The following is a 14,477-nucleotide window of genomic DNA, read 5'->3' on the forward strand; positions in this document are numbered from 1 at the left end:
TTGGTCTCCAGCCATATTACATGCTCATTGGCCCAGAACCCCAGTTTCAAGCTGTTCTGCACCCTTTAACCTCTACCAGGAATGCTAGTTTCCTGCTCAACTACAGCAGTGCCCCTGCTTGGCCGTGGGTCTTGCTGATCTGGCCTGACTTCAGCCTGACCTCAGACCTGTATCATCAAAGTGAGCCTACTCAACAGTCACAGGACTGAGCAGCCATCACTGTATCCAGTCCTGACCAAAAACAGTGAATTGACTTCCCAGCTTAACTCAGACCTGTCTCATCACCAGGAACTTCTCTGTTGATTTGAACTCTTGATTGAAGCCAATTACCATCTCCAGGACTGCCCTGTACCCTCACTTAGATGTAGTGGGGTGGTTACTTGACTTGTGAGTTTTCTGCTTTATCAGCTAATACTCTGTTTAGCTCTTCCTCCCAACCCCCACTTCTTAGGGAGCAGCTAGACATTGCTGCACTCAGTGCAAAGAATTGCAATTTTAACCCATAAGGATGGGTAAAATTAAGTTCTTATTATCACAGAGACTGACTTTAGGTGCAAACAGGAGTCTAGATTCTCTTCCACACAGAATACTAATTGCTATCATCTCTTTATTCTTTTGCTGATTAATCCTCCTGGGTATTGTGTTGGTTACCACCAGCTGAATCATGCAGTTCACTGTATTTGTACACTAAAATATCCCTAGATCTCATCTAAACAATGGCGTAGAAGAAGGGACAATGGAAATTCGCAGCAGTTTAGGAGTATCAAGATAAGTGTGCTATAAAGTGGATGTGTTTCTGAAGAGTGTTCAAGTGAGTAAAGCAGCTATGTAATTCCATCATATGTACATTCTTAGTGGAGTGTGAGCCTGTGAAAATGACAGTGGCAGCTGTTCAGTTGACCCAGAAAATAAAAGGTTGTCTTAAAGGAGCAAGTTACATTGTGGTCCCATAGCTGAGCCAAAAGCATGATGCATTCAAGAAAACAAGATTTACCTAATTTGTCTAGTTGAAGCTGTTTTCAGAGGCAAGATTAGTCTGGTTACATTTAATACTCAATATTCTTGTCACAGTGCAAGATGAATTAAGAAACAGAAAATAAATGCAGCTTAACAGTGATGGTCATATCACTGACTCAGTCTTTTTTGCTTATTGTTTAAGGATTTAATGGCATACAATTCAATTTTGGCAAGGGAAGGGATGTTACTGTCACTTCACATTTTCTGGGTTTTAGAGACTTGCAGAGCTACCCTGAAAATTTCTTCTTCTGTGGCAGCAAATGCAATTAAGAGAATTTTAAAAGAGAGTAATATTTTTTTGTAAAGTTAGTTTTGTTACTTTCAAGGTCTAGATTGAAGAAGGACTACGATGAATTTAAAAGACATCCAGACCATGATAAATTTACCAGAGAATTGTGGAGTAATGATGAAAGTGAGGTTGATGCTGGCAAAGATTGTTTTGCAGTAGTAAGCAGTAAATCTTCAGAGTCTGCAGAATATGTGGAAATTCCCAGAAAAGATCATCCAGACAATGGTAAGCATTTACTGGAATTTGATAGCCTGAACTTGATCCAGAAGCTGAATGAAATTGACTAAGGAGCTGAATTTTTCCATCTGGGCTTACATTATATTTTTTTTCCTTAGCTACCATTGTGATAATATTGAAATATATTTTGATTTATGTCTGACAGGTGTGAAATAGAAGGGTGCAGACATGACCAAGATGAAAATTTTGATTCATGGAAACTTTTAATATTTTATTGTTTAAGTATTTATGTGATGATGTAATGCATCTGTTCAGAATTTACCTTAATGGTGGGATGACCCCCGCAGCCCACCTGGCCACTCTCTCACTCTCTGTTCCCAGTAAGACAGGGTAGAAGATAAGATGGGAGATCTTATTTATCAAAATAAAGAGAAGAATAGACTAAACATGTGGAAGATAAATTCCACATTTTCAGTTGGAGTAGGATGGTCAGAAACAAAGATAAAACCTTAACCATGCCCATCCCTAACTGAGATTTATTTAATTCCCAAATACTCCTCTTCTTCCCTGCACTGAGTGGCACAGTGGTGGTGGAGAATGGCGGTTACAGTCAGTTCATAGTAGTTTGTCTTTCCTTCTCCTTGCTCCACCTTTATTCAGCTCCAGTATAGGTTGTTCCCATGGGCTGCAGTTCATAGAATTACAGGATGGTCTGGGATTGAAGGGACTTACAGCCCATCCAATTCCAACCCCAATGCTTTGGCCAGGGTTGCTATCCACTAGTTGCTTTAGGTCCCATCCAAACTGTCGTTGAAAACCTCCAGAAATGGATACCCACAACTTCTCTGGTTAACCTGGTCCTGGTGCCTCACCATCCTTTCAGTAAAAAATTTCTTCCTAACATCTAGCCTAAATCTTTCCTCTTAGAGTTTAAAACCATTCCACCTTGTCCTGTCAATATCAGACTGTGTAAAAAATTGGTCACCCTCCTATTTTATAAGCACCCTTAAGCTTAAGCTGCAGTGAAGTCTCCCCAAGTCTTCTCCAGCCCAACTCCCTCAACCTTTCTTCATAAGAGAGATGCTCCAACCTTTAGATCACCTTCATGGCTCTCCTCTGGACCTGTTACAACAGCTGTGGGCCCAGGCTTGGATGTGGTACTCCAAATGGGACCTCACCAGAGTAGAACAGAATGCAACAATCACCTCTTTCACCCTGCTGACTGCCCTTCTTTTAATGCAGCCTAGAATACAATTGGCCTTCTAGGCTAGTGAACGCCACTGGCTCATGTCATGCTTTTCATCCACCAGAACTTCCAAGTTCTTTTCTGCAGGGCTGTCATTAAGGAGTTTTTTTCCCAGTCTTCAGTCATGTCTTCAATTGCCCCAACCTGAGGTCCACAACACCTTGCATTTGGCCTTTCAAATTTGTCCAGGTCCCTCTAGATAGCATCCCTTCCCTCTGTTGTATCAACTGCTCCACTCAGCTTAGTGTCATCAGCAAACGTAACTGAGGATGTATTCAGTTCCACTGTCAAGGTCATTAATAGAGAAGAGCATTAGTCTCAAGACAGGCCTCTTGGATACACCCCTTGTCACCAGCCTGGACATAGAACTGTTGACTACAACCCTCTGGCTGTGACCATCCAATTTCTTATCCACCGAAACTCCATCTTTCAAATCCATATCTTTCCAATTTAGAGATAAGAAGTTCTTCAAGAGCTGTTACAGTATGAGTCCACAAGTTACTGTCTTTCAGAATAAGAATGCTCCAAAATCAGTCTTATTCTCCATGGGTCCCAAAACGTGTGAGGAACCTAATCCAGTATGAGCACTCCATGTGGAGCTCCTAACTCCACAGTAGTTAGAAGCTACTTCCTTCAGGCCATCTGAACCTGCTGCAGTGTGGGATCTTCCATGATTGCATGTGAAGATCTGATCCAGAATGGTTCTGTCCACAGATTCCAGGAATTATCTCCCCCATACCTGGAGCATGTTCCTCCCCTTCTTCTCTTACCTAAGTTTCTGCAGGATCAGTTGTTTTTCACACACATTTTTCTCACTTCTTTTTCCCCCACTCAACTGAAATTTGTTTTCCCAGAGCTTTGCTGATCGGCCTACTTGTGGTCCATTTTGAAGCCAGCTGGTTCCAGCTGTATTTGACACTGGGACAGCTCTTATCTCTTATCTATGAGGCCAGTCCTGCAGCTCCCCAACTACCAAAACCTTACTATGTCATCACCTCAGAGACTGCTCTTCAAAGTTGTCATGACAAATGCTTATTGGGTTGTTAGGAGCACATCTGCCTCTTCCAGCAACCCAACCCAGGAGTCACTTTTGTTGGGCCACTGAAGCCCAGTCCAGTTCACCCAGGGACTCCTGGTCTCTGTTCAGGCTGAGAGGTGCAACTACTAGTTGTCCTGCTTGCAAGTTGAACCAGTGGCAAAGTTGAGCATGTATCCCAGAGAGAGATGCATATGCGCACAACAGTGACATAGCTGGTCATGCAGACTGCCACAGACCAGATGCAACTTTGTTAGGGACTCAGATAAAACATAAGCAAACATCTGCAAACTCTATCCTTTTTAGTTGGTAGAGTAGATGCTTACTGATGAAGACACATACATGATACGCTCTAGGTTAACAAATACATGTTTGCCTATTCCCTCAGTGTTGGCATAGCTCCCTGGGTCCACCTTCCTGAACCTGGGTCCCTTTAGTCACCTCACAGTTTCCCCCTGCTCACTGACTGGTCCACCTTGATAATTGCTGCAAACACTTAGCACTCATATACACTTGTTTTGCAGGTACTCTACACTTGTTAGTTTCCCTGGATATACAGCACAAATCCTTCTCCCACTTGATACCATAGGCTGGACCTCAACCTCCTTCAGATCCAGCCTGAAGTTTGCTGTGAATTAGCTGTGTTTATCTCCATGTGCTGTGTATATCCCCATGCACATCCAGTATGGGGAAGATGAAGATGCTTGAACCTTTCACAGTGGCTGTTAGCAAGCACATGGGCTGTGTTGTGTGGAGTAGTGTGGACCCCTAACTCACACCAATCTCCTCAGTCATTGATTTTCAGGACACGCACACCATTCCCAGCCCACTGGCCACACTTGCTCCAGTATCTGACACTGCAGGCTTAAGATATGTACACCAACAGTCTGGATCCAGTAGTTAGCCTCAAATCCACTCACACTCGTATTCCTGGTAGCTGGCACTCTGGGACACAAATTCTGCAGGATCCTCTCAAGATCCATGGGTCTATGACCCCTCTAGCTACTTAAGCAAGGAGCCCTACTCCCTCAGTCAGGGGTGCCTACTGCCATGGTCTGACTAGCATAATATCCCATTCACAAATTCGTCTCACTGCTAGGTGTCAGTTGGTCCTTGCACATGGATGGGAGTGAGATTACACAAAGAGATAGTTATGAAAGCATTTAACAAAAAGATCTAAGAAGGTAGGATTGACTGTGGTGATCAGACACAGCACTCAGTCAAATGAGAGTACGGGCCACATTTTAGACATGCTGACCTCTTCTATTCACTTTCCTGCCCATCCTCACATCCCCTACCTTGTCTATTATTCCCATCAGCCCCCTCTCCAGCATGCTTCTTTCAAGGACTTGTCCAGCTCAATTTCCTCACTCCAGTGTCATGTCCATGATTTTACCTGTTGCAGAGTTCAGATTGGTCTCTCTCAAAGCGACACTTGTACTTTCTTGAGAGCCCAAAGGAACAGTGAGGTTGTTTCTAGTCGTTGTCCCTTTGTTTCATTTGGTCTGTGTATATTTTATTTCTGGTTTTCAAGTTTTCCCTACCTGAACCAACTGACCAGGTCCCCAGTCAGATAACTTTGCTGGAAGAAGCATTCTCACATTTTCACATGCCTTCACCAATTAATACAAAGTTTGATTTTCCTCAGTTTCTCCTTTGCTGATCAGGTTGTGTCTCTGTATGTTATTCCTTACAGCCTTCTCCTTGTTATCCCCATTTTGCACTGGAAAAGGCCCTTGACCAGATGCCTTTAAGGGAGCAGACCATTACCCTGTCCCTATCTCTACACTTAAACTAGCATTTTGCCTTTAGCTAAACACTATTAATTTGTTGTATAGAGATACCAATTGCAGACTTGTAAAATGTGATTTGTAATTTAATATCCTTGCAGGTGAAATGAAAGTATTAGAGATGAACTTACCTGCTGGGAAAAGTAAACTTCTGAAAAAAGAATCAACTTCTAAAGAAACACACAGGACACTGCTCAAATCTGTTAAACGGCAGTCCAAGCAAAACAGTTGTCTGGATCAGAACACTAATGAGCTTTCACCAAGAAAGAAAGCTAAGCTGAGCACTAGTGAGGATGCAGTACAGAGTTCAGAAAGCTTACAGACAGACAGTTGTTTGACTGATCTGAAGCAACTTGAAGGATCATCTCCAGAATCATTTTCTTTGGCAGATCCTGCAACACCAGTATCGAGCTTTCTGAAGGGGACCAAACCCATTCAGGCCTTGCTTGCCAAGAATATTGGGAACAAAGTGACCTTAACAAATCAACTGTCACCTCCACCAGGCATAAATGTATCTACTCCTGAAAAGCCAGTTTTATCACCTGTTGAATCATCACTGATAAAACCAGCATTGCCATGTCAGACAGGTTCAAAGACTCCTTTACAGGTGGTATACAAAATGCCAAATGGACACTGCGTACCAGTAGACCTTCACAACAGCTCCGTGAAAATTCAAATGCAACCTGTGACTGACCCTAAAACTGGAGAAAAAGTCATGCAACAAATTCTTATCTTACCTAAGAATTTTCTTTTGCAGCAGAAAGAAGGAAAAGTCGTGTCCAAGGATAGTAATTTACCCCAGCAGAGCTCTTCTGAGCTGCACTGTGTGACTTTGCCGGAAATAACAAGTGTCAATGTATCTTTAACATCTGTCCTGGTAACAACACCTGCAAATGTTACCACTCACTCAACAAGTACAATTTTTAACAAGAGTACTAGCAGTGTGTCACAAGGGACTGGTTCCACCAGCAGTACACAAACGTTGCCTGCTACAACAAGTAACTTGGTATCATCAACAGTGAAGGGGTGCCAAACTGAGCATGTACGGCTTGGGACTGATGTTTCAACTACTACATTCCCTGTGTTTTTGTCTTCACCTAGTATTTCCACAGCTGGTCAGTCTCTGATATCAGCAACAGCATTAAGTGCATCTACAAACACTGCTACTGCCTTTCATTGTCTTGCATCACAGCAAGCAACTGAATCCTTTGAAACTAGACAAGAGTTGAAAACCGTGTGTATAAGAGAATCACAATCTATTCTTGTCACAACACGAGGTGGAAACACAGGAATTGTTAAAGTACAGACAAACCCAGACCAAATTTCACCTACTAGTATATCTTCTGGTTCAGTTTTGACATATGCATCTCAATTTAAGGCTTTTTTGGTGCCAAAAACCACAGCATTATCAACTTCTACGCTTGCATCTGTAGCAGCAGCCACATCTAGTCTCCCACATTTTGGACAATCACGTATTTCTGGATTTGCCCCCTCAACAGGTTCATCTTTTAACACTCCATCTTTCCCACCTGATTTTAACAAGTCAGTGGATAAAAGTATCAAATTCACATTACAGCAGCCTGCTATTGGAAACAGTTTGGGTCAAGTAGTAGAGAATGCCTGCCATGTGTCCTGTACTTCTTCATCCTGCATTTCATCAGTTAGCAGCTCAATATCAGCAACTCCCAGTCCCATTACAGTGACTACCACTGGACAAAATAACACAGTTGTAACTCCAAATTCTTCTGTGCAGCAGCAGTGTGATATTAAAACTAAAACAAATTCTGTTATTCAGTCGGAGTCTAGTTCAATAAGAAATGGAGATTTTATCAGTGGTACTCCAGTACAGAAACTTACTTTAGTCACAAATCCACCTATTTTGTCTCCCTGTGGTGCATCAGGAGTCAATGTTATACCATCTCTAGCATCTACTGGTGTTAGTGCTCAGAAGTTAGTTTTCATTAACACACCGATTCCCAATGGACCTTCAGCCACTAGCCTTGTAGCAGAGTCTCTGAAACATAACCTTCCTACTTCTAAAAGCAAAACCTTTGTTAGCAGCACAGAGCAACCGCAGTTGGTTCTGATCCCATCTACGATGGGAGCACCAATAAGAATAAATTCATCACCAACCATTGCTCAGGTAAAAGATGTGAAAATTGGACTAAATATCGGTCAAACCATTGTAAATACTAAAGGTAATGCACAGCAGACTCCACCAGTTAATATATTGCACTCTGCAATTTCCAAAGGAGAAGATAAAAAAAATATAGGCTTGGCTTTATCGTTGACAAGTACTAGTAGTTTTGTTCCCGTGTGTTCAAGTTTTATGAGTCAAAGTGCTGTGTCAATTAATGAATCTCTGTGTGTTGCAGCAAAAGCTACAAATTCCTTTTCAGTTCCAACAGCAAATGCATGTCCAGAGTCTGTTTCAGTAGCACCAAGTGGGACTTCTGGGACGCGGCCAACTGTCTTGAGTGGTGGAAATGATCCCTCAAGAGTAAGGCCAGTTCTGGGTAATCGACTGTGTACAGCAAATATTGGAAATACTGTAGGTATATCAACTGTGAAAACAGGACATCTTGCTTCATCTGTGCTAATTTCAACAACTCAGCCAATGGTATCTTCTCAGAACTTAACATCTGCCTTGCCGTTTCCAGTCATTAGCTTGTCTGGATCTGTAGCCACCCCACGCAAAGTGTTACATACGGTTCCTCAGTTGGCAGCAGTTCCAGCTCCTCCAGTACCAAAAAGCCAGCTGCCCACACTGCTGCAGTTTCAGTCATCTGGAGTTACAGTTGCTGGGCCAAGTAATGCAGGTACTCAGAAACCTCAAAGTTTGTTGACCCCTGCCTCACCAAACACAGGCAAAGTTGTTAGTTTTCCAAGTTTTTCGTCACTGCAGTGCCAGCAGCTGCCTCCCAGTCTAGAGAAACAAAATCCTGCCCACACTGTTGCTTCTACCGTTCAGATGTGTGCAGCTTCACCAGCTATAACAAGCAAGACAGGAGGTCAACTGAACGAACCTTGCATTCAGCAGAAGATAGTCATTAACACTTGTATGCCTTTGGCACCTGGAACTCAGATAATGATTAATGGTACTTGTTTTGTTGTTCCACCACAAGGCCTTGGAGCTGGCAGCCATGTCCTTCTTCTCTCTTATAACACAAAACAGACACCTCCTTTAAATATTAACCATGGCCCAGAGACTCAAGGTATACCAGCGGTTAATCCAATAACCTCAAAAATCATTCTAGCACCAAGTAATTCACTAAGTTGGCAAACATCACATCGACTTTTGAAAAACTGTACAAAAATTGTGAACTCTTTTGGATCTGCAGATACGTTACCCATTGTACATGCAACACCACAGATACTTAGCACTCCATCTAGCTCATGTACTCCACTACCTGCAGCAACACTGTCTATGTCTTCAGTGATAAAATCTCCTGCTAAAGTTCCAACTACATCCTCTGTGGTTTCTGCTGTTCATCCTTCAAACTCTCATTTACCCAGCAACACTTCAGTGTTTCAGTTGGACACTTCTATCAAAAAACTGTTGGTCAGTCCAGAAGGAGCCATTCTGAATGCTATAAATACTCCAGCATCAAAAGTTTCTTCGCTGTCTTCATCACTGCCTCCTGTTGTTGTGTCCACAAGCAGAATTTCTACCGCTGCCTTCCCTATATCTCAGTCATCTTGCCTTGATAAACCTGATAACGCTGCATCCTGAATTTAGAGCAAGTGAGCCACTTTGAAATTGTGGCACATTCTTTTGACTCTGGAAGTTACAAGTGTTCAATGATTTCTTACATTGTTTGAAACAGTTGATTTTCTCAAAAGTACTTAAGATTACACTTTCCAGTTTACCTATGGGGATAAGAAATAAAAATATATTTAGTTTGTCAGAGAGTTGTTTAGTAAAAAGGTCAGAAATGACCAATGAGTTCATTAAACAGTTTTGAAAAATCTAGCTTTTTGCACATATTCCATCTTACAATATGGACTGTTTGGCAGTGTGTCTATGACAGTGTGTGTCTCCTTTTTATTTGTCAAATTTATTTTTGATTTGTTTCTGTAAAAAAATATTTATGCATTGTAAAAATGCAGTCTATCGTATAGAACTGTAAATATTCATGAATTCCTAACAATCTGTACTAAACTATATGTACAAAGAACTATGCTGTCTTATTTATGTTTTGTTTACATAATGTATAGTTTTTTAAGTATTTTAGTAACTTTGGACCAGTGTACTGTTTAGCAACAATGCAAAAGAATCTGCATATAATAAATCAAGTTGCTGTACTCCGTTGTGTTGGGTATAGTTTAAAAATGCGTCTGTTACGATGGCAGAATACATATATGCATCAGAATGCAGTTTTTTTTAATATAGTCAAATGAAATTAGTATATTCTGGTTCTCAGTGTGGCTTACATTTCACATGATATGCTAAGAGTTGGAAAGAAGACCATCTTATTGAATCCTTCTTACACAGAGAGGGGTAACCTCCGGTTAAATTGCCTGACATCTTCTATGAAAGGGTGAGATGGGAAATGGTTTCCCAAACACCATTCTAAATCACGCTGATTGCTGTTCCGGACTACGATGTTCTGTCATAAAGCTTTTAGATATCTTGAAAATTCTTTACTGCCTTCCTTTTGCAATGGTATATGCATTTCCTTGTATCTGGTAACAGTAACAACGTGGCTCTTCAACCTCCTGTATAGTCAGATTAAGCTATGCAGTTTTTTTGCCAGTCATGCTTTCTAGACATGTACTTTTTTCTTTAATTTTTCATTGGTCCAAGTCTTTATGAAAGGACAGTGCTAAAACATCACCTGATATTAAAGGGAACATTGTTAGTATTGCATACACCTTTCTTTTCCATGAATGGTATTCAATATTTTATGTTGTAGGTTCAGCATTTGGTATTGTAAAACTGTTTCATTTTCAGCAGATCAGCCATATTCATAAGTGCCTGCTGCAGTGCATGTGGAAATGGAGAAGTTTTTTTATTATCTTTTAAGATTTTTATGTGTCTTCTAGCATACAAAAAAAAGGATGCCGTAGGCCAAATGTCTTTGTATATGCAGACTTGTTTTTATGGTTCATTTGTTTTAAGAATAATGTAAAGCAGAGGATTTCACAACTTGTGAATGTCAGTTATCTTTTTAATAGTACTGATTTCTAAATGGAAGAAAAACTTGGATACCTTCCTTTAGCAGTATTCTTGGGCTGATCTTTTTCAAAGACAAGGCCTAATCCTCATCCTCTCTAGTTTTCTCCTTCCCCTCCTCATTTACTGCTCACAGTTTGGTTCCCATCTTGGTATGAAGAATAAACCCACAGATTCCTTTGTGTCAACTGCCCTTCATACTGTTCTGAAAAGTAATTTGGTAACTGGTCAACTGGAGTTCTGGAGAAGTACTGGGAAGAAAATGCTACACGTTCCATAGATACCTCCCCTTTCTTCACTAATTAAATATATATATTTGGAAATAGCCATTTACTTGATCTGCAATATCTATCTTATTTGAGGGTTGGAAAAGACAGAAATGGTTGTTTTGGGGAGTGGGAGGATATTTGTTTTCATTTCAGAAAAAGTGATCTGGTACTCCTTACCTATTTATCATTAAAGGCATACTGTAATCTCTTTTGAAGATTCCTATTAGAAGAAGATGCCTGCATGCTGGACTTCGCAGTATTAAGGCTGTTTTAAACTAATTGCATTGTGCAGTTGAATGTGATAGGTGACTTCTTTTTATGCAGAGGAAGGTGGCAGAGGATGGCCCCTTAGGTACTATGAAAGTATATATTCCAGCAACACATTCTATTGACATTTCACTGATGAAAGGGACCAACCTTCATGGATTTTTCTTCCCTCTTAGAATGTTTGTTTTCCTTTTATTTTTGCATTAGAATCAGTATCTGTGTTACTTAGAACACAAAAGAGTAGTTGGTAGGAGAAACAGATCTTGCCTGACATCTTTCTTTGCCAATGTTGTAGAAGTATACATGATATTCATTCTAATGAAGAGCAAAAAAGCATTAGAAAAAGCTTTATTGGGGAATTCAGAACTCAAGATATTTACGTAAATGATTTGTTAGATTTTTTTCTGTTTTTTTATAAATATTTTATAATTTGACAAGTATAACCCTGTGCAGAGTTTGCTTCAGTCTGTTTGGAATTCTCATGAGCTTTTATGCTCTATTGCACACATATTCACGTCCCAAATACTATTGGAGAAAGGCTGGATACTACTATGTAATAAGTTTGAATGACTCTTTATTTTGTAAAAAAAAAAAAATTTACTCATTTTTGAAAAAGGAATTCATCTTCCCATCACCTTTCCCTGATATATTGGTCAGAGGAAAGCTTTTTTTCAAAGCAAAGTGAATTTCCATCGGAAGTTTGGAATGTACCACTTCTTTGTACCAAATACTTTATGTTACTAAGAGCACAAAAACTGAAGAAAAAAACAAAACATTATATTTGATGAGGAATGTAAAAGCCTTTTTAAATGAAGTTTTCAAGAAATGTGATCATATATGTGACATAATAAGCTATGTACAAGTCAATCTGTGAAGAAAACATGTTCAGAGCTTATAAAATGCCTTGCATTTAAACCAGCTCATCACTCCCTACAGCTACCTGAAAGGAGATTGAAGTGAGGAGGGTGTCGATCTCTCCTCGGGTTACTTGTTGTAGGATGCAAGGGAATAGCCTCAAGGAGAAAGCTTAGATTGGTCATCAGGAAGAATTTCTTCATAGAAAGGCTGGCAAGGCATTGGAAGTGGCTACCCAGGGAAGTGGTGAAGTTGCCATCCCTGGAGGTGTTTAAGAGGCGTGTGGATGTGGTGTTTAGGGACGTGGTTTAGTGATACAACTTCATAGGTCAGGTTGGTAGCTTAGCAAGATGAAGTGAATGGTCTTTTCCAACTGAGATTATCCTATTATGTTGTGAATATTTTGTTGTTCTTTATTGAAACATAGCGGCTAGTCACCCTAAGCAAACAGGTGGTTTTGTGACTCCCAGTAAGACTGCTGGATCCAAATAGTAAGTGCTGGATCGAGGTAAAGGCCCATCTTTTTTAGTGTCATGTGCCTTGGAGCAGTACACAGCAGTGATTCAATGTGTGTAAGAAGGAAAACAACTGGTGACACATTTCTGGAAACTCCTATAGTATCCTGCAAACCAGCATTTCCTTCAGCAAGTTTACTATTGTTGTAATTGTTTTGGTTATGGATGGGTTTTGTTTGTTTGTTTGTTTATTTTGTCTTAGGGTTTTGTATTGTTAGTTATTTTGTATTTATTTAAGAGACATTAAAGTGCTTGTGATGATGAAATTGATCAACCCTTTCCAGAGTACCTCTTAAATGCATGTGAAGTGTTACCATCCCCAGCATCCTGTGATGAAGAGTTTTTCACATAATATGCGTTTTATCACATTTTTTCTGAACATGATAATTGCAATTTTCATACTCATAGTATTAATAGTGCAATTCTGTATTCATTTCTCCATGCAGCTGATGTGGACCTTTGCCATGTTGGTTGTCTCTTTTTTAGAATTAAGAGACATGGTCAGTTCAGTTATTTCCCTCATGGGAGTGATCTGTTACTGTCATTGCTGTCATTTTCAATTTTACTATATCCTTGAGATGTGGGAACAGAATTCACAGTTCTAAAGACAAAGGAGCACTATGACTATTCTGTACAAATCTTTTCACAGGATTATCAACTATAAAGCAAACTTATTTCACCACAAAAAAAAGATACAACTTCTCCTAAAACTGTATGTACTCAAAAATATGATTTTAAAGACATGACCTTTAAAGGAGATTATTGAAACCAGTGCGAGTCTGTCACTCCTCTCTCTGCAGTCCTTGCTAGTGTTGGTTTTAGCATCTTCACTGTGGTGACCAGTAGAGAATGGTGGTGGAAAGAAGAGTTAATTTCCAGGAGAGTTGGGAGAACTCAGCCAGGAAATCAGGGGCTAGGAAAAAAGCTGAGCAGTAACCTGGAGAAGCAGAGCAGAAATAACTGTGGGCATAAAAGCTGAAACTGTTCTTTCATCTACAGAAATGATGAGAAAGGTATATGAATGACTGCTAAAAAAACCTCAAGTTTTAAACAAGGATTTGACCATGAGACACTGTTGTGATCCTTCCTGTTGGTGAGGCCAAACACAGTATTTGCAGAGTACATGGACAGCATATGCAGTGGTGTACCAAGGTTGTAAGAACCACAATTTTAAATCTGCACTGACTCCAGAAAAGTTCAGGAAGTGGTTTTCAGAGATACTGACGTAGGAGTAACATACTACAAGGCACAAATGGGGCATCTTTCAGCCTTTGCTAGGATGCCTTTACAGGAGTTTAATGTTCAAAAGTATTCACGCATGCCACATGATTCTGTTGTTTTGAATCTCTGAAGAGATTCAAAAGTTTTGAAAGCACAGTTAACAGACAAACAAGTCTAAAATTCCTACTGCAAATAAGCAGACAGTAGATCTAGCACTGAGCAGTGTTAGCCTGGACTTCAGTGAGGCCTTTGACGCTGTCCTCCATAACACTCTCATAGAGAAGATGAGGCTGGATGAGAAGACAGTGAGATGGTCTGAAAACTGGCTGAGATTCTTTATCTAAAATGGGGGCTGTTTTTTTCGTGAGCGTCAGTAAAGAGTTACTTGGGGCATAAGTGATGGCACAGAAAAAGAAATAAATTGCCTCTAACAAGGTAATTGGTAAAGGGTGAACTGGCAGATGTTGAAAGATCAAACCTTTTTCTTAGAAAAAACTCTCCAGAAAGTATGAGTCTGTTCTTTTCCCAAATAGCTGCAAGAATGAAGATAATGATAACAAGGATAATTCAGATACGAACGAGGAGGAGGAAGGCTGATTTTCTGTATAAGTGGAGAAGA

The 14,477-nt window shown here is 40.3% G+C and overlaps 1 protein-coding gene across 4 annotated transcripts in view; it reads left to right on the forward strand.

The window, feature by feature from the left end:
* Window positions 1-9,863, forward strand: part of BRD10 (bromodomain containing 10) — a 62,099-nt gene extending 52,236 nt beyond the window's left edge. For all 4 annotated transcript variants that reach the window (XM_090132569.1, XM_031606158.2, XM_090132568.1 and 1 more), the window contains 2 exons: window positions 1,344-1,531; window positions 5,657-9,863. In XM_090132569.1, coding sequence (XP_089988695.1) covers window positions 1,344-1,531; window positions 5,657-9,288 — 3,820 coding nt within the window. In that variant the 3' untranslated portion in view covers window positions 9,289-9,863. The remainder of the gene's footprint in view (window positions 1-1,343; window positions 1,532-5,656) is intronic.
* The last annotated feature ends 4,614 nt before the right edge of the window (window positions 9,864-14,477 follow it).

This window comes from Phasianus colchicus, chromosome Z (assembly GCF_987193195.1).
Source record: "Phasianus colchicus chromosome Z, bPhaCol1.hap1.1, whole genome shotgun sequence".
Lineage (NCBI taxonomy): Eukaryota > Metazoa > Chordata > Aves > Galliformes > Phasianidae > Phasianus > Phasianus colchicus.